The sequence below is a fragment of the Hydra vulgaris genome, chromosome 15 (genome assembly GCF_038396675.1).
Source record: "Hydra vulgaris chromosome 15, alternate assembly HydraT2T_AEP".
NCBI classification, from domain to species: Eukaryota; Metazoa; Cnidaria; class Hydrozoa; order Anthoathecata; family Hydridae; genus Hydra; species Hydra vulgaris.
In genome coordinates, this window is record NC_088934.1 from 19682504 (window position 1) to 19705410 (window position 22907).

Sequence of the window (22907 nt, forward strand, 5' to 3'; positions counted from 1 at the left end):
AAACTGTTTTCAATATTTCCATTCTTCCATATGAAGAGGCTTTATGTAAATCAGGATACATTTCAAAACTCACTTACCAACCGCAAATAAACAAAAATCAAAAAAGACATCGCAAACGTAAAATTATATGGTACAACCCCCTGTTTGGCAAAAATGTTGAAACTAAAATTGGAAATCGCTTCTTAGCTTTAATTGACCAACACTTTCCAGTAGGACACAAGCTTCATAAAATTTTTAATCGAAACTATATTAAAGTTAGCTATAGTTGCATGCCTAATGTGAAGTCTTTAATAAATGCACATAACAATAAAATTTTACAAAGCGGTAAAAATAAAACATCAAAAAAAGCCACTGCAAATTCTGGAGATCCTCGATTCAAAGATAAAGTTTATTTCGGTATAAGTGAAACCACATTTAAATTAAGATATGCCAACCATCTTAAATCTTTCGATGTACCCAGATATAAAAATTACACTGAACTTTCCAAAGAAATATGGAAGCTAAAACTGAAAAAGTAAAACCTGTTGTTACATGGAAAATAATAGCACGATGTAAGCCCTACAATCAAGCATCTAAAGTTTGCAACCTTTGTCTCCGCGAGAAATTTCATATATTGTCATATAAAGGAGAAAACTTACTAAATAAAAGATATGAAATAGTACCAATGTGCTGGCATTCAAAAAAATTTTTACTATCCTTATTTGACACCGGGGACTGAAAGCCTTTGACATCTTGTTGTTTTTGTTTTGTTTTGTTGTTGTAACGTCAGAACTCGTTCCAACATAATTTTAATTTTTTAAACGCTATTTAAGTGACGAAATACACAATGGCTGATGATTGCCGAAAGGCATGAAACTCAGAGTTCCATCAAAAGTTGTTTTTATTCATTTTATATAAATAAATAAATAAATATTGCTCTATTATTTAATAATATTGATCACTCTTAAACGCACAAGAGTATTTGTATTATTATTATTATACCATATAATACATTATCTATTTTATATATATATATATATACATATATATATATATATATATATATATATATATATATATATATATATATATATATATACATATATATATATATATATATATATATATATATATATATATATATATACATATATATATATATATATATATATATATATATATATATATATATATATATATATATATATATATATATATATATATATATACACACACACAGGGCTCAATTACGGTCGGAAATGGGACATTGTCGGGCTAAAACCTCAGATTGTCCAAATAAATTATATTTAAAAGTAATTGGACATTTTGACTGACAGAGATTGAGTTCTACAAAATAAATACTTTAAAATTGAAATAACTAAAGAATAAACAAAACAATTCCTTACCTTATAAGCTTTAAAATAACACTAAGAAAACTTGAATCGAAAATTACTTTTTGTTACGTTTTTAATTTCAAGACAAAATCAGCGATTTTGTTGTGAAAGCAAAGATTGTTTTTCCAAACACCATTTAATAAAATTATATCGCTGTATATACCATTTCCTAAAAAATAACTTATTATTAAAGTTTTGAAGATATAAAGCCATAGAGCTTTAAATTGGGTAAATTTTTTCATGGAATCCGTACTGGTAAACAAATACTTGGACCCAAATAAATAAACTTGCCTGTAAACAAAGTCAAAATAAAAAATTTTTGTAAAAATTCTAAGCGATGCATAAAGTTTCGATTATTTATTATTTAATAATTATCAAAATGCAGGATAAAAGTATTAAAATGCCATCGGATAATGCATATCAGTAAATTAATAAAAAAAGGCTGATGCCGATACCGATTCCGATTGTACAAAAAGTGGCCGATTATGCCAATGCCGATTAATCGGTACATCACTAATATATATATATATATATATATATATATATATATATATATATATATATATATATATATATATGCATACACAATAATATATATATATATATATATATATATATATATATATATATATATATATATATATATATATATATATATATATATATATATATATATATATATATATATATGCATACACAATAATATATATATATATATATATATATATATATGCATATACAATAATATATATATATATATATATATATATATATATATATATATATATATATATATATATATATGCAAAATAAATATGTAAATGTTATACAGATATGCATATATTTAACATACATATATGTTTGTAACAGTGCGTGCATTATAATCAAATGCAAAATACATTTCATTTTATAATTACATTTATTTGAGGATAAATCATATAAATTTGATATAATATATATTATAGCTTATTTGTTGTAAAAGTAAACTTATTTGTTTATGCTTGTTTTTATTGGATACCATTTTTTATTTTTCTTAATTTGATAGAAAATTTCTTCGCTAGCAGTTTTAACAGATGGGTAGAGCAGGGTTAGATTTTGGTGTTAACAGTCTTCCGATAACTAAATTTTTTCCTGCCGTTAACTAAATCAGAGACATAAGAATACAAGTTTATTTTATAGCTAGTGATAAAAACTGCCATTTTATTTTTAACCAGCCAAAAGCTTATTGCAGGGTTTGATGGAGGGATGTGAATACAGCTGCATAGCTCCATAGTTCAAATTTTTTTAGTAAAAGTACAGGTGCAACTTATATGTGCTTTATTTTACAACTTTTTGGAGAAGTACACCGAGACAGATTATTCTCACATAGAGGTATTGTATGAGAACGTGTGGTGAGGTCCATAATTTTATATAATTTCAATAAGGTCCAATGCAACATTTTCTACTCTCTCCCAAAGAGTTTTTACTCAACAATATAATAATTACTCACCAATAATAACTGGTTGTTGATACTTGACACTTGCTTTTCTCCATTAAGCAAAAACAAGTGAAACTAGATCACTTGCAAGATCTCTGTTAGAATTTTTTTTTTGGTGTATATTCTTTTGTTCTTTCAATAAAATGTCTTTTTGAATAATTGCTCTGTTTGTAGGCAGCTCACTAGGAATAAAATTCTTTCCAGGTCCAATAAACTCTGAAATTCAAGTGATGGATGAATGTCTAGTCTTAGTTTTTGACATAATTTATGATTAACTCAGTTAAATAACAAGTAACAAATTAAATAATAATAGGCTACAATCTTATAATGATTTTAAATGGTGGAGGTGGAGAGCTAATTCAAAATCTATTATAAAATTGATTCCACACTGGGCTCTTTATTAGAGTCTAATACATAAAAACGGGTTATATTTATTTTAATGTTTAAATATGAAAATTTGGGTATCAAGACATTTTCTAATCAAAAAGTGGTTCATAGCAAACCTACTTTGAAATTTAATTTTACATAAGAATATACTTTTTCCTAAATAGTTTAAACTTTACTTTTTTCAAAAGCATAAGAATCTTGCTGTACCAATTGTACAAGATAGTGCATCCAATGAATGAAACATTTTCACACAAAAAATAAAAACAATACTTAACTTAACTTAATTTACTTACCACAAAATTAAAGTTGATTTCCTTCAACTGCTTCCTAGTTCGATCTAAAGCTGAATAACCATAATTTGTTACCAATTTGTATTTTTATTAGTCTTAAAATTTAAATCATTCATTATACCTTAAAAGACCTATTTTGGTACTGCTAGAGCTTTAAAAAAAGAAATTAAAGCTTATTACAAAACTCAATTTAAAGACAATGGAATGTATGACTTTTTTTTTTTTTGTGAAAGATAGAGCAATTTTAAAATATTCATTAAGAGTTCTTAAATGCCATCAAGCAAAAGTTGACTTTTGCTAAATGTTTCTCTTCGTACTTATCTTTTTATTTAAGAGGCGCTTTTTTAGAGCACCGTGTAATTATTAACCTTTAGTAAAAGTTGAATGAAAAGAATTGCTAATATTTAAATTAAAATGAAAATTAAAATAATCGTAAATAAGCTTATTGAACTCTTAAGTTTTATCCTTGCAAGACTTATTAAGATCAAGGGGCGCAATCACAATAATTATGCTAGTTTTTACAATATTTGTGCAATCACAATAATTATGCTAGTTTTCTTCAACAGAGCAAGGTGAAATTGCAGAATTGAAAAGTCAATTTCAATTCTGCAAATTATTTGAAATTGGAAATTTGATTTCTTTTTTAACTTAACTGTAGTTCTTAACAATTATATTAGTTTATATGTTATGATTTATATGTGATGATTATATGTTTATATGTGATGATTTCCTAAAAAAGGTTGTACAAAGTTGCTTATAATGATTAGTTTAGTTACAATTAATGCCTTTTTAAGTATTTTGATAAGATCTAAAAGTTAAGATGCACAGTAATGGTCAATACACAGTATTAACTATTACTGTGTAATGATTTTTCCAGTATTAGAAATACGTCAGTAATACTCTTAAAACATGTAAAATAACAGGTAACACTCAACATCTAGAAGATTAAAAAAACTACAAAACTCAAAAGCAGACTTATATTTCTATAAGTAAGAGGTTGGCTGCAAGAGCAGGTACAACAATGTTTAGAATGCGTTTTTGCACCTTGTCTAAAATAGAAAGGACATCATAGTTAGATCTCCCCAGATATGGCAACAGTATTCCATATAAGGACGGATTTGAGACTTATTGAGATAAAGAATAGAATCTGTAGTAAGAAATTGTCAAGCATGATAAAGAGATGCAACCTTAGATGCTAATTTTGCAATTGATTTGATACATGGTTTCCAAGAAAGATTGGAAGTAAGAGTTAATCCTAGAAGCTGAAGGGTAGATGACTCATCGAGTACATCACAGTTCATAAATTTAGGAAGATATAATTTATTGCGATTGTGATTGGCTGAAAAAATTGGGTTTTATCTGAATTAAAAGTCACCAGTCACTGTGAGCCCCATGTTGTAGCAGAAATGAGATCCTTTTCAAGCTTAAATACTCCCTCCAAGCAATCAGAGAGTGTTAGCTTCTTATCAAGACACCTTAGAATATCTGGAAGATCGTTAATGTAAATTAAAAAGAATATAGTGCCCAGGGTAGAACCTAGAGGACCCCCTGAAGTTACAGGGTATGGAGAAGAGTGCTGTCCATCGAGGATAACTTTGATACTGCAATTGGAAAGGAAGTATTCAATAATCTTAAAGATGTTACCTAATACACTGTTAGAAGAAAGCTTATGGAGAAGACCAGCATGCCAAACCTTATCAAAAGCTTTAGAAATGTCAAGAGTGATTGCCTTAACCTCTCCACCTCTATCTAATGCATGGTAAAACCTATTGGTTATTACTGTTAGCAAATTAGCTCTAGAACAAAAAGAATGAAATCCATTTTGATGATCAGAAAGTAAGTTATTAGATTCAAGATGAAAGATTAGGTGTTTGTTAATCAAAGACTCAAAAGCCTTGCTTATGATAGGAAGTTGACTAATGGGATGGTAGTTGGACAAATCAGATTGCTCTCCAGAATTTTTAAAAATAGGGATAACAGATGCTGCTTTCCAGCATGCCGGAAAACAAGACTCTGATTAGCACTTGTTAAATAGTTTTGACAACAGTTAGTTTAGTTACTTGTTAAAAGTATAGACGACAGCTCCGCAGAACACTTCTGCAAGACTACAACAGGTATGTTGTCCAGACCTCACTGGAAAGTGAGGAAATCACTGCAGATACAGAAGCTCGAGTGATACAAATGTCAAGCAATGGACCAACCTGTTTGTCAGCTATATCAGGTAGAACATAACTAGTGGAATCAAGAGGTGATATTGATAAAAAGTTTTTAACAAACAATTCAGCTTAATCTTTAGGTGAGGTGACAAAATCTTAACCGAACAAGAGAGGTGGAATGACAGATTTTATTATTGATACTGTTAAAGATTTTCCAGAAGTCTCAAGAGCCTAATTTTTGATATGAAATATGAGATTTTATGACCTGAGAATAGCGTACTTTGGCGGTAGATAAATCCTTTTTACAATGGTTCCTAGCAATAGTAAACAGGCGCCTGTTTTCTAGAGAATTGTTTTGCTAATAAATATGGAAGCAATGGTTTCGATTGGAAGTTGCAGCAGCACAATGTGAATAAAACCATGGAGAATAATGAGTCTTGACTTGAAATTGTTGAGAGAGAATAAAAGGTTCTATGCCATCCTGAATTGAAAAAGTCATGTTAGAAGCACATTTGTCAGCAAGAAGACGAAAAATTTCTACCCAAATGCCATCATGAAGAAAGTCACAGAAAGAATCCCAGTCAGCTTTATGTTAGATGTAAGAGGTATGATGGTAGGAGAATTCTAATGGTGAAGAAGAACAATAGAATAATTTTAGAGAGAACAAACAGTGATCAGAAGTGCTTAAGAGTCAATGTGGAGAGTCTGAGCACTGACTAGGATCAGAAACAAGACATAAGTTGAGTAGAGAAGGTAAATGATTCAGACTGTCTTGAAAACGAGTTGGAAAGTTGACTATTTGAGTGAGAGGTTGAGAAAGGCAAAAGTCTAAGGCTTTCTTGCCTGCAGAGTTACTGATATTAGAACCAGGCCATTCAGTGTGATGAGCATTAAAGTCACCAACAACAACAATATTGGCTGATTGTTAAAGAGAGAGGGCTTGGTCAATTTGATCAGAAATAACATTGAAAAGAGTGCAGTCTTGAGATGAAGGAGAGCAATATAGAACAAAGAGAAAGGCAAGGCTCAGCAGAAAGAAAGTTACTTCAAAAGATGATATTAGTGAATGATAAGTTTAGAGAACTTAGTGATGATGATGGTTTTTGTGTTTTATAGTTTTTGGTACTTTATTCCTTTTTAATTTTTTTAAAGAATTTGACTTTAAGCATAGATAGTACTAAGTACACTATTTAATAGCCCAAGCAATAGCCTCATTACTATTAATAAACCTTCTGCCTGGGATCTATTGCCCTATTTAGTTCAATCAGATTTAAATCCAATCAAATCTGTTTATGCTTGAATGGACAAAAAATTAGTCTAAGTCTAAATATGATCCATTATTTGCTAAAAGCAAGAACTAGATGTCATTTGGAGAAGAGTTCTAATTAAAATTTCAAACATATTTGTTAAAAATGAATGCATAAAAGATATGAAGCTTGCAAAAATGCATGTGATGGATCTATAAAATACTAGTTTCAATGTTTTTGTTGTTCCAATATTGATTTTTTTTTATTTTTTGGTTTAGTATTTTTGATTTAGTATTGTTGTTCCAATATTGATTTTTTTTATTTATTGATTTAGTATTTTTATAATATTTGTATACTTTTAACTGATTTATATTTTATAAAAATTATTAGTGAATTTTTAACATCTTTTTCAAACGTGTTTTTTTTATTATTATTAATTTTTTTTTTTTTTTTTTATTTTTATCAAGAGTTTATCTGGCCATACTTCAACAGTTGAATGTGTTCAGTTTAATAATTCTGAAGAACTTGTTTGTGCTGGATCTCAGTCAGGCTCACTTAAAATTTGGGACCTGGAAGCTGCAAAAAGTAAGTTGCAGATTTACAACTAACCGTTAGTTTTCTTATATGCATATGTAATAAAATTAAATTTTTTTACATATACATTTATTTATTTAAATCTTTTGTTTTTTCCTATTTTATCAATTTTCTATTTGATTGAAGTTATGTTAAAAACTTATTAGCTAAACTTAAAAATTAATAGTGTGTTTCTGTCTATGCAGAAAAAGAAGCTTTTTAATGTTTAAACATTGAAAACTTTGAAGAGTTATTGGTTTACTTTTGTACATTTTTGTTTATTTTTTCTACACATTTTTTATTAAACCAGAAAATTTTAATTTAAGTTTTCTTATTTTGTATAAACGTTATTAAAAATTTCAAATTTTGTTTCTCATTTATTAGACAATACAATATGAAATAAGGTTCATAGCTCTTAAAATGTATGTTATGAAAAAACATTTTACTGCATGATGAAAACTTTTTTATAAAAAAAAAAGTTGTAAAAGGTTTTATTGATAATATTGCTATTATAAAATTTATTGCTATCTAAAAGTACAGACCTTTGATATTATAAAAGTTTTTAATATTCGATACTAATTCTGTTTTAAAAAATTGCTTATGAAGGAAAAAACTAATATGTTGTATAAGTTATATACACTGTTTTCCTCAAAAATGATTTTTTTTGTCTATCCTTCAGATGTAAACATCTTTTTTATTTCAGTTTATGTTTTTTCTTCAGTCAAATCAAACAAAACTGTAACTTTGTTATTTCAATATGAAATCTCTAAAAGGATACATTATTGAAAGAACACCTAAATATGATGCATTTGTTTGTTTATTTGTTTTTTTTTTTTGTTTTTTTTTCTTTGCGAATGTGTGAGGAAATTAAATATGTTTAAAATAAAATATAATTTATTGTTTTAATACAATAGTTTGATGGTAGATAGTAGAAAGATTAAAAAAACTAAAAAAAAATTTAAAGCACTAATATTAATTGTGGACACTATCACTTGCTATATCTTTAATTATTTTTTTTTTGTTTTGTTTTGATTTTTTTACTTTTATGTATTTTTTTTTTATACAAATTTTGATAACTCATTCTATAAAAACATTATTAAAAAACTAACTTTTGGTAATATAATATATATGGGGGTAATTGTGTAGTGGTAGAACGCTTGCTATATAAGCGAGAAGTTCTGAATTCGATCTCCACCACGTCCCTGGTAGCGCTATGCTCAAGTTGTTTCTCCGTGCAGTGGACTTGTTCTTCAAGGTTTGTGTTTCAGAGTTAAAGAGTCAAGAGAGGGTCTTGTAGTCACAATAAATATAGCCTCCTTGACTGTAGTGGCCCTCTTGGCTATGGGGAGGTAAATAACATTTTAAAAAAAAATGTGCATAATGCTAGATCATTATAAATTAATATTTCAAATATAATTCAATAACATGAAAATAAAACTCCAAAAAACTCTATTGATAATAATTTATTATTTTAAATACAGTTAAATGACTAGTATATGATAACTTGTTGTGTACATTATGTACACTGCTAAGTTTTATTATGCCACAAGGTCTGTATTTTTAGATAGCTGTGGTTAAGTTACGCCAAGTACTGTATTTCTAAACGATATATGAGTTTCAATGCTTGAAGAACAATTTTCTGTTGTTATAGTTGTGCGCACACTCACCGGGCATAAAGCAAACATTAAATGTTTGGATTTTCACCCGTATGGGGAATTTGTTGCTTCAGGATCATTAGATACTACAGTTCGTGTAAGTTACTCTTATTATGAACATGGAGGTTAATCATTTGCATGTATTATTATTTTTTTCTTTTTGACATTTTACAAAATTTTATTTCATAAATACTATTTGTACAGTTTTTTATTTTTTGCGTTTTCTAAAGAAAAAAAATCTTTTTTTTTTACACAATTTTAAATTGATTGTTAAAAATAATTTTTTTTTACAAAAAACTATCTTTCTATTATTCGTTATTATTGTAACTGTTCTTTTCATTGTTTACATTCCTTATTATAATAACTTATCTTTCTTTTTCTTTTCGGTAACTCAATTCGGTATTTAATTTAATTAGGTTTCTGTAAGAATATGTAGCAATAGTCAAATAAACAAATTACTTTAAAAAAATAATTTTTGACTTTTTCATCTTAATCACTGTGATCCAAAGAGACCACCAGGTTTTATGTAGTGGCACTCATATAAAACCTTTTGAACATAAAAGTATTTGTACTATAGATTTTGAGAAGTAAGTTTTTAAAATCTGGACAAAGTGCTGAGGGTCAAAAACGGGGTAAAAGGGTAAGCCTTCGGCCCAATTATAAAATTAAAAGTCGTCTTTTTTTAAATATTATTAAATTTTCGTTTGTAGTTAATCTGTTACATCAAATTGGTTAAATTTTTTAATAGGGAAATTGTACTCTGAAAAAAAATAAGCATAAATGTTTTTATTTAATTTCATACATAAATAACATCTACAACAGCATAGTTATAAATATCTGTAACAGTAAATTCATATCAATACATGTATATACCTATGATTAATATATGAATTTATATACATTTATTTAAATAATTAAATAAATGTATACATTTATTCCTATGTATGCATAGAAATATATACTTGCATATTTATATATCATGTATATATGTTTATATATCATTTACATGTATATGTGTACACACACACACACACACTTATATTTGTGGATTGATAAAACAAGTGAAAATCAAAAAATCTCTTCTACTAAAATCTCTTGTACTTCTTTTACTAAGCCACAGATATATAAGTATATATGTAGATACATCTACAGTTTTTAATGTACCTAATATGTTAATAAATATGCATACATGATATGCATAGATATAAAAAATACATTATTTATTTGTTATTTATAAACATCATGTATATATATATATATATATATATATATATATATATAATATATATATATATATATATATATATATATATATATATATATATATATATATATATTATTGCTCTGTTCTTTAAGAAAATTAAGCACTCTATATGTAGAATACACTAACTTAACTTACATACTGCTGATTTAGGTGAACAGTGTGACGTCATACTGAAATAGCCTGCTGCCAGGGGCTTCAGTACATACGTTTTTTTTTTTTTTTTCCTAAAAAAACCTGTATCAAATTATATAAGCAAAAGAGTGAACAAATGCTCACATAAATATGTTATAGTGTATATATATATATATATATATATATATATATATATATATATATATATATATATATATATATATATATATATATATATATATATATATATATATATATATATATATATATATATATATATATATATATATTAGTTCAAATATACACATAAATATAATCAAAATTAAATTCTTTTTGCTCCAAGATCCACCTCTGCTGATAGTAGCCTGTTGCCATGATCTGGATGATCTTTTTGTTTCTTAAATCTAGTCCATGTTGGTTTAAACTTTGCATGAATACATTCCCCACATTGTTCAGCAAAGTTTCCTAATCCTTGGTTATGGTATTCCACATACGGTTGTACATGACACAGTAGAATGTGAACTTTCCATGTTGTATTAATTTTTTTATTTAAATTTAATGCAACCTCTTGTGCAGAAAGAAATGAACTCTTTAAATTTGTTATTGCTTCTTTGAAGCCAGGTTGTAATTTGCTAGAAGAACAACTATTTTTTACATTATGAAAATCTTTTAAACACTGAACAATTGGAATCAAACATGTAAACGACTCTAACATTTTTATTTCAAGGGAATCTAAGTTTTCTAATATTTTGTTTGAATTGTTTTTATCCCAGCCTCTACCTTGATAGCCTCTTTGAATGACTTTTTTTGACTTCAGCCAATCATTATATCCGGGCCAGACATTCAACAAAAAGTTTCCTAGCAATGAAACAAAACCAATTAATAAATGAAGTTCAGGCGGAGGAACTAGTTGCTCAATTAAAGTATCAGGATCTAGATCAATATACAAAATTCGAGGATTAATACAGTTCATAAAGTCTTTCATGGATGATTTAACTGATTTATTTTCTAAATACTTATTGTACCAATAATCAATACTGCTGAGAGTTTGTTTTGTCCCTGAATCTAATATGAATATTCCCTCACACCATAAACAAGCTCTTTTCCCAGAATGCCCAGATAAGCCAAATAACGCATTTCCAAGTCGAAAGCAACATAAAAACTGACACATTGCAAATTTAAGTTTTCTATAATTTGCCTCGAATTATAATTAGATTCAGGAATATCTTCAACAATAGCTAGAAACTGTGATCGTTGTACACCACTATTCAAAAACTCATCTGAATCATCATTATTCTTATGACAATCAAAGATATTGATAATCACTTTTAAAAATGAACCACGGCCATCCAATAAAATTCTTATAAAGGCTGAAGTTGGGTCAAACCACGTAATTTTAACAAGTCTAGCACAAAATCTGATGTATTTTGAACATATACAAGATCTCTTGAAATTACATGGCCTATACTGTCAACAAATGCACACTTCTGTACATAGTAGTAACTAGAAATATAATTTTCTAATTCAGAAAGACAACCAAAAATATTAGGCTCTATGGATAGTTTACTTCCTAAACCTTTGTGTATAGTAGCAACCATCTCTTTTGTTTTTTTATTTGACAGCTCTAGCACAACCTGTAATTGCTTAATTATTTCGAGGGAAAGCTGCTGGATAGAGCTTCTTTTTGCTTTATTTTGTGGTGTGCCAATTGTGACTTTAAGAGGATTTTCTCCTGTAGATAAACAAAAAGTAGATCATCAGTCAAATTTTCTGAAGCCATTTTACTTTTTTATGATTCCAGAAGCAACTTAAATATAAGTTGTACTAAAATATAACTTTTTTAGTTAGTATTTATGTACTATCACCAAAAACTTCTTTTTTTACCTGCTCAGCTTGAAGAAAACCTAATAGTAATGCTAATGAAATAATATTAGTCACTGCACAGTTATGAGGATAACCAAGTGCAATATATGTATAGAAAAAAGAACATAAGCTTGATTCAGATTCAGGTAAATTGATTGTCTCATCTTGAAGAGTGACATTGGCACTGGAAGAACTCCTCAAAAGAGTTTTCAACTCAACCTATATTAAACATCAAATTAAAAAGAAAAGTATATAGAACCTCAACTTTCAACTCAACTTATATAAAAGAGCTTTATGAAAAAGGGAGTAAGAACAGTAAAAATTCGGACTTAAACATCATTAAATATACCTTAGCTACTTAAGTTCCTCATTCACCACAAGGCGAATCCCTCGTTTTAAGGATATAAAGATTTCTTCTGGACACAGAACAAATAACTGATGGATAGCATTTATTTTTCATCAAATATCGCGGAAAGATAAACAGCTGAATTTATTCCTCTAAGTTTTTATTTATATTTTTTAATTATCTTTAGCCATACTTTTCCCAGCAACAACAACAAGTAGAATTCATAGTTATTCAAAAAAAAATACTAATAGCAATTAGATTAGGCGATTGAACCTACCGAAATTTAAAACTTTTAACTACCAAATTTTCTCATCTAGAAAATATATTAGTTTAGTTAAAATAGGAGGTAAATTAAGTAAAATTTTATCTAATAATAGCATTAGTATTAGTTAAAATAAAAGTTCAAAAAAAATTTATTTTTTATTAAAATTTTTATTATATAATTATTAAAGATGTATAAATTTGGGTGCATTATATTAAAAAATAAATGTTATGAAATAAATTATAAAACCTCTTGAATTAAATTTTTTTTGGCGGTTTCCAATGATAAAAAAAAAATTTTATTCAATTTTTTAAGTTTGAGATTCGGCAAAAAAATAAAAAATTTATTACAATTTTAGAATATAGTTATATCTAAAATTGTATGATAGCAACGCTTTTTGATTTCAGAAATAATTTTTTTTGAAATAATATGGGTAACACTATTACATAATAAGGATTTGGTTTGAATGCCACGACATAAAACCTGGCGGTCTCTGTGGTTTACAGTGTAATATAAGTTAACATTCAAAAATTAAATTCTGAAAATTTTAATTTTAATTTTTGAAAAACTTTAAGTCTGAACTATTTGTTAACTACTAAAAATAAAAATATTTATATAAACAGTTTTGAAAGAAAGTATTTTGTTATCCATCTTTTTTTAATTTAGAGATAAATAATACAAAATGCATTAAGCACAAAAGAAAATATAGAAACAAAAAATAGATGACAAATTAAATAACTGCATAATTAATAAATAAGATAAATTATTTTATTATGATCTTTTCAAAATGTATACCAATTAAGTTAAAAATCTTTTTTTAGGTTAAAAAATAGTATAAGCATAGCTAATAAAATAAAAGTTGATAGTATATTGTATATGAATAGTTTCAATAAAAATATAAAAGGTGAATTTATTTAACAATGTTGTGCTTTTTTCTGTAAAATCTCAATATCCCTCAATCTTTTTTTTTAACCTGAAAAGTAATTTGTTATATCATTATTATGCATATCAGACATACTATACACTATACATATAGTATTCTATATATACATAAATCTCTATAAACTATTTAAGAAACTTATTAGGTTACCTAACTAGCATCACACTGCCCCGACCCCAGCACTACTGAGCCAAACTGTGTTGCTATAACTGTACTCCACTTGCCAAATAGTGCTTACAAAAATAGCAACAAACCCCACACTCTCATATATCTTATAAACATATGTTGTAAAACATCTTATAAAATAATTCTAACACCCCACAACTCAATCTTTAGAATCTAAAACCAAAATTTTGTATGGACTTTTATTTGCATCATAAGGTGATGTGAGTAAAAACCAGTGTCTGTATATGTATATTTCTTTGTGTTTTTCTTTAGTTGTGGGATGTTCGTAGAAAAGGTTGTATTGTCAGTTACAAGGTAAATTGGAATCAATTTTTTTCTATGAAAAATTGCAGGTTTGGCATATTTTTTATTAGTATGTAATTTTTAGTAATAGAGTAGTATCTAATCTTTGGAGAGATTTCAGACATATACGAGAGATCAAATGTTAGACTTGCCTTTGTTAATGGCATTGTTAAAGATTTTCCAAAAGTGTCTTGAACCTAACTGAGATATAAAATGAGATTAGTATAAAAAATTCTGTTACATTAAAAAGAAAAAAAAAAAAACTTTGTTTATAATCTTTCTTAAAAAAATAAAAATAAAAAATTTAATAAAGATTTATGATTGTTTGATTTATTTAAAATTATTATTTTTTATTTAAAATTGTTTTTTTGCAAATTTTGCTTTTACAACACTAAAACTAGTGTAATATATTTTATTTAAATTTGTTTAAGAAATATTGTATTATTTTATTTTATAAATAGATATGTAGCAGCCTACATGCTTAGGTAGTAGCTACGTAACAGGTTACATAATAGGTATATAACAGTTTATGTTGTAGCATTTGTAAGCTATGTAGTGGGCGGGTACCCCGACCGCTATTAGTAAATATATATTGGGCTATTTAAAAGCTATATAACAGATATGCAGTAGATATATCTAAAAAGAATGAAAAAATTACAGCCTAATTAAAATTTGGACTAATTCTTCCTCACAGTTGTGCGGGCTATCCTAGAAATTAAATTAACCTGGATAACTTTCGACTTGATAATTCTAAAATTAAGCAATGTATTTAATTTAATTTTTTTTTACTTTTGCAACTTTTGTTTTTACATTACTAACAGTAGAGTCAAATATTTTATGAAAATATATTTAAAATGTATTGTTTTATATATTAAATATTAGGTGGCATGTAGCAAGTTGCTTTGTTTTTTCATAACTACTGCATAAGTATGTAGTGGGCTACATACTTTGTAATTGCTATGTAATCTTGCTTATGTATTTATGTTGCGGGACACAGGTTATGTAGTAACTATGAGCTTGCTAGGAAGTAGTTACAAGTGTGCTATGTAGCAGCTATGTGACAGGTTATGTTGTAGCATGTTGTATCATGGCTATGTATCATCGGGTAGTCTGCAGGCTATGTAGTACCTGTAAGCTTTGTAGCAGAATGCATAGTAGCTATATAGCGGGCTATGTAGTAATTATGTCCTAGAACCAATAAATAATAATAAAATCTAATTTAAAGCATCAGCTGATTCTTCCCACGATTGTCTGAGCTTTTTTACAAGTATGTATATGTATATATCAGGGTGTTAGCCAGCTCGAAGGCACCATGTATACCACTGAATTATTAATGTGTTTAAAATTCCCAAAATTCATTGACCTTTTTTTTTTTTGTTAAGTAATAGGACTATATTAATAAAAATTCCCAATATTTTGTTGAACAATAACAATAAATATTCCCAATATTGCAAAACCGCGATAAAAATATTTTCCTGGCTAACACCCTGTATATATATATATATATATATATGTATGTATATATATGTATATATATTTATATATATATATATATATATATATATATATACACATATATATACATATATATATATATATATATATATATATATATATATATATATATATATATATATATATATATATATATATATATATATATATATATATATATACATATTATTCATTTTTATACATATATTCAATTTTATCTTCATTAGTTTATTTGGCTTCAACATTTTAAAAGTTTTCTTATATTTTTAGCATGTATAATTTGCCTTTCGTGTTTTATCCTGCTAAAACTGAAATTTAAACAGCTATTTTCATAACCATATGTTTTAAAAAATACATTAGCACAAACAATAGTTTTAGCATCAATATTCTATAGTAATGAAGATAAATATATAAATAAAATAAGCACCTAGATAATGTATTAGAGCTGATTAAATAATGAACAAATTAAATTATTTAGATAAAAAATAACTATTGAAAAATTTTTTAAATATTCAAAATAATATATATTAAGTTCAAATAATTATGGGATCAATAATAATATTTGTTTTTAGTACAAAGTAAATTGGTGCATGGTAAAAACTAAAGATATCCCTTTACTTTAAATTTTGGTAACCAATATAACAATGTCAGACTTTGTGATGAAGCAGGAGTGATCACTCTGCACATGAAGCATGCCTGTAAATGGGCTTCCAGGTGCAACAAATAGCGCTAGCTAATTTTGTTACAAAAAAAATCGCGCTCATCTGAAGAACTTGCGAGGGAGAAAATTATAAATTGGTTTTATAGAAAAAAATTTTGGTTAAATTTTTTTGCTGAAGTCAATTAAACAGTAGAGTTTGCATATTATTAAATAAAAAAGTTATATTCATTATAAAGTATGTCATGCATAAGTTAAGTTAAAAATTGTGCAAGAGAGCCAATGATTTCTTTCTTCTATTTAAAAGTTAAATTCAGTGTGACGCTGTTTTTTTTTTAATCTTGTTGAACTTTATCATATTATCTGCTTAATCGTACCCTGTTTAAATTAAACCATTTGCTAACTCATACAGTTTTATTGGGTTCATTTGACTAAAAACTTCACTTATAATTTAAATATAAATTAAAGTTTCACTTAGCTTCGATTTTGTGCAGATCACATTCTATTTATTAATGGCTATTATAATTAAAATTCAAAAACATCAAATAAAATTCAAAATGTTCGAATATCAAATACTTTTGTGTCAAATATAGTTTAACAAATTAAATATTTTTACTGGTATCTTTGAATCGGTTAAGCTTTATTAAAAAGCTATATTAAAGTCTATTTGTTAAAAAAGATGAAGTTCAACGAAACTAAAAATTAAAACTATAACATAAAAACTCAAAATACTAAGTCTCCTAACCTCCATAAGTCGTACATTTTCAAAAAGTTTGACATATGTAGAACTTTGGTCAATTCGATAAGTTGGACATAATATAAATCTCTTCAGAGTCCCAGTTAACGGGATTCTACTGTTTATAATTATTTGTTATATGTATTGTTTATTGAAACTTTAGGAAGCCAACTCACAAACAACAAAAGAAAAAATGTAACGTTGCTAGTTTCATGCTTTCATGACCTGGTTTTTACTGATGTAACAAATACATTTCAATAAGGGTAGTATTAAGAGTATCGAAATCGCAAAAATGAAACAAGCTCGAAATTGAAAAAGAGCAATTGTATCAAAATGATGGAATAATATCAAAATCTCTTATTATAGAATAATATCGAAAATGCTAATTATAATTATTATTAATTAATTATAATTAAGCTCAAAATTAATAAAAAAGAAATGAGATAGAAATAATCAAAAACAGAATAATATCAAAATTAAAAAGAAAGTAGTTCAATTAAAAATGACATTTTTGGTTCTAAATTAGAATTTAAAACCTAAAACCTAAGATTGTCCAGTTAAAACCTCAGATTGTCCGATCAATTTAAAAAGTAATCGAACATTGTGACCAACAGAAATTGAGTTCTACAAAATAAAATATTTTTTTATTTTTTTTATTTTATTGTTTTTGAAATTTTATTTATTATTGAAATAACTAAAGAATAAACGAAACAATTCCTACGAAAAAGAAAAAAATAAGCTTTAATGTGGCACTAAAATAACTTGAAGCAATTACTTTTTGTTACCTTTTTAATTGTATTTGAAATAGTAATTTTTAATCATTTCATGCTTTGATTAGTAAGTCAAGTTTAAAAAAAAAAAACTTTTAAACAATTCTTTGTAAAAATAGAAACAAAAATAAATAAAGCAATTAAATAATGGGAAGATTTAATTTAACTTATAATTTAAAGTAATATATTTAAATAACTTAAAAAAATAATCTTTAAAAGATTTTTTAAAATATTTAGAATAATAGTTTTAAATGTTTAAAATTGTCATAAAAATGCATTCTTACTAAAAAGAAAAATTTAATATAACATTTAATTTACGCATAATGCGTTTGTTTTAAACAATCATTATAATTAAATTTTGATTTTATTTAAAGCCTTCGCGTAAAATAAAGAATAACAGTTATTCATAACATTCGTAATTCATAACATTTGTAATTCATAACATAATTCATAAAATAAAGAATAACATTTATTCATAACATAAAAATATCAAGTTATTCATAGCGTAACAATTTTTTATTGCATTTAAATTGTTAAAACATCAAAATATTCGTCATCAAATTCTAAAAAAATAACAGCACAAAAATATACAATATTGAACTTTATTTTAAAAAATCTGCAAAGAAATATTCTAAATAATAAGGAAAGAAACTTCACTAGACTAACGTTAAATAAACTGAATAACATGACACAGATTTCAATTGCATAACTCAGTTTCGTAAAACCATAAAAGTTATATTTTAAAAATTTGATCGGGCACTGTCCGACCCAAACAAATTTTGATCAGACATTTTGTCCAGGACTTTACAAAAAATTAAATTGAGCCCTGTATATATATATATATATATATATATATATATATATATATATATATATATATATATATATATATATATATATATATATATATATATATATATAGGGTAGATTAGGGTATTATGAGCACCTTAAGCAAAAATTGGAATAATTTCAAAAATAATTAAGCTGGATCCAAAATTTTTGCGAATAAACAATATTTAGAGATCCCTTCTCATGATCCACTTAGATATTTGGGCACCCAAAATTTTTTCTTAAAAACACAGAGGTTTTAAAAAAGTAACAAAAATGCTCATATTACCCAGACCACTCGGTAATATGAGCACTTTATATAAGCTCAACAAAAAAAAAAATTAATTAAATAAAAAAATACCAACCTGACAATTAGAACTAATTTTTGGAATATAATGATTCGTTATTAACAAAACTTATCATTAAAAAATCAAATTTTAAGCCACTTTTGTTGAAACAATACTACTATGTTTTCCGCAAGAAAAAAAAAAAAATTAGTTCGTTTTTTTTTCAATTTTATCAACTCAAACCTTTGAACGATAAAAATTCAATTTTTTTGGATTTAAATTACAGAAAAATATTTAGTATTGTTAAAATATTAAAAAGTTTTACTATAATTTATTTTTATTCAAAAAACCAATTAAAACCACTACTTTTTTAGGACTTTAAACTAGGTAATTTCAATGAAAATCACTGGGTAATTTGAGCATGCTCATATTACACAAAAATGGCATCTTTAAATAAAGTCAAAACAAAATATTTCTATGCATTGTTTTTCAACCCAAAAAGGATTGGATTTTTATAAAACATATTTTTCTTTATGAAAAAATTAATTTCATTATTTTAGCACCAAAATTTCGCACCACAGATGCATTCATACGTGATGATATTATTTTAAAAACGCAAAAAATTTAACAGCGTTTTAATTAGATGATACCCGCTAATTACTGCATATAGATTTACGCTAGTTGTACTGATTCCTGTAATCACCACATAAAGTCGATTCAAAAAATACATAGCAACTTTAACTTTACTGCTTACATCTAAGAAATCTTTAAGTATGCTCATATTACCCTGATCTACCCTATTAAGTTTTTTATTAAGGGCATTAAAAATTCATGAAAATTGCCTTTCTTTAAAAAAGAGATGTAAAAGTTCAAGAAAAAATTCACAAAAAGATAGCGCACCGCATCTTTAGTACCTTTTCTAGATTTTCGTCAGACTTCTAATGTGCGATTTCAGAAAATGGGATATGAAAACGTTTAAAAAATTGTGTGTTAAACATTTTTAATCACTGAGTTACTGAAAATTTATTAATAAGTATTAATTAATTATAAATTATTATTAATATTTATTAGTTTGTAATAAGTTAAATAAAAATCATAATTTTTTCTATTTAATTCTTAAGATGAAGGTGACAAAGAAGAAAGGGCTGAATTTAACTATTTTAAATTATAGATTATATTAAAAAAAAGTCTTTTATATAAATCTTTTGCTATCTTCAGAAGATCCTCCTTGTTTTTTGGATAATAAAGAATTAAGTTTTTAGAAATTTTATCGTAACAATTTGAGTTGTCTAAATATCTAATAATATCTAATTGATTCTTTTCTAACACTAAAGATCTTTACCAACAGCACATTTCTTTTCATTTGGTTTTGAAAGAATGAATTCAAAAACCTTTTCACTTGTCAAGACGTTAACATCTTTTTTACAAAGAGCAGTAGCTCTAAATTAATTTATTTCTAGACACTCAGCTAAATCTCCTATGAGATTAACTTATGATTTAGTGAGTATTAATTCTCTAGCAGACAGGTCATTAAGAACAGGATCTAAAGCATTTTTTATCTTTAGATATCATGAAAGCATTTTGATCAAAGAATTCTATCTTGTCTTTCTGTCAAGAATCATTGATTGTTGTTTTCCAAGCAATGTTGTTGAATAATATCGTTTTTGGTTAAAAATCTTCAAAATAACATAGCAATTTTTTCGAATTTTTAATATAGTTCCACGAAGATTGTCTGCCAATTCAATTACATCTTTGTTGCCCAACTCTTCCTGCCATTCCTTACTTAGTTCATCATCGTAATCTTTTAAATCAAGTATACTTTTCTTTCTATGTCTATTTCTTGGAATTTTTAATTTTTATGGTGTCCAGCAATTTTTAATAGCAATACTTTCCTCCAACTTAAAAATTGGAATAAGATATACTGCAACAAGTCTGGCGAGAACAACCTTAGGTGAATCAGTAAGACAACAGCTGTATGAGTTTCCAAGACAACAGCAGTAACTCTAACTACTCAATTAATTTTTGTTTCAATATCAAAATTTTTATAATTTTAATATCTTTAACCTTTTCAAGATGATAAATCATCGAGCTTGTGGCTGCTGCTTGAAATGTTGAAGAGCAATACTTGCACTTGAAAATTGAACCATTTGAATGAATCAAAATGTTTCCAATCTTCAGAATGTTTTTCAGTTGGTATGATCCACTGATTTGCCATTTTTAGAATCTTATTTAAATTTATTATGTTTTCTAAACAAAATTAAAAGTAAATTTATTATGTTGTTTATATTGATAATGAAAAGTTATGTCGCCACCACACAGCTTGTTCAGCCAACAAAGTCAATTTGACAAGAAGTGTCAAATTGACTTTGTTGGCTGAACAAGCGAGAATAAAATGTAAAAAAAATGTTAGAACTCAAATGAAAAGAGAGACAGAAAAAATTTAAGTTTGCTTATTTTTAAAAAAATTGTTTAGTGCGCAAAATTTATTAATATTTGAATTATTTAAATAACCGAAAAATTATTCAAACAGTTTCAAATAAATAAAATTATTTGATTATTTAAATAATTATTTATTTGATAACAGCCCTATAATATATTTATTTATAACTGAGTATTGTATTTATCTTTAAGGAAATTATAAAAATATTCAATTATATTAATGATAAAATAAATAATAACAAAAAAAACCTATAATAAAAACATAATTAAAAAAAGAAAACAAAAAATGACTTAATTACTTCAAAGTTAATCTATATAATTAAAATAATAATTATTATTAATTAAATTAGATTATTAATAATTATTATTAAGTTAATTATTAATCTATATGAATAATTATAAACATTTAATTCTGTTATGATTATTATCATTGACAAAAAGATAAAAGATAAATTTATTTTACTCCATTACCTATAAAATTATTGTTTTTTAAATAAGTATGAAAATCAGAGACAAATCCGGATATCCAATTTATTAATAATTTTTGATCTATATCCAGATCTTTCTTTCCAGATCAGGAAATTAATCCAGTTATTCTGATATTCTTGCTCACCCTAATGCTATGGTGCAACTTTTGTATAGTGACTAAAGATCATATTATGTATGATTTTTTTTAGGGTCATACTAATGCAATAAATCATTTGAAATTCAGTCCTGACGGCAGATGGGTCATATCAGCCGGTGAAGATGGAATGGTCAAAGTAAGGTTTTATTAACAATATGTAGGCATACAAATGGGATTTGAGCAATTATTTTTATCAACTAATGTGCAGGGAAAAATTTTTTTAACAATTGTAGTTTTATTAAGAATTGTAGTTAATGTTGTTTTTTTAAAAAAATCTTTTGTTATTTTGACTTGTATATATAAACTATAAACACTACATGACTATAACTATATTGCATTAATAATTTATAAAAATCGTTTGATGACAAGCTTTTAAGTTACAAAAACTGTTATGTTTCAAAAACTATTTGAAAAGCTATTGTTGAATTTACATAAAGAAAAGCAAAATATTTTTCTTTTTTAAGCTGTGGGATTTAAATGCCGGGAAGCTACTAGCTGACTTTATTCTTCATGCTGGACCTGTTAACTGTGTTGAATTTCACCCGAGAGAATTTTTAGTGGCTACTGGATCTTCTGACAGGTATTGGCTTTATTTTTGTTAATGTTTATGTTGTTTTGTTTTTAGTTTCATTTTTAT

The 22907-nt window shown here is 26.0% G+C and overlaps 1 protein-coding gene across 1 annotated transcript in view; it reads left to right on the forward strand.

Moving 5' to 3' along the window:
- LOC136072037 (katanin p80 WD40 repeat-containing subunit B1-like) overlaps nt 1-22907 on the forward strand; it is a 60048-nt gene that overhangs the window by 9703 nt on the left and 27438 nt on the right. The window contains 5 exon segments of the mRNA XM_065820003.1: nt 7398-7515; nt 9155-9255; nt 14404-14445; nt 22323-22406; nt 22735-22850. Of these exon segments, the coding sequence (XP_065676075.1) occupies nt 7398-7515; nt 9155-9255; nt 14404-14445; nt 22323-22406; nt 22735-22850 (461 nt within the window).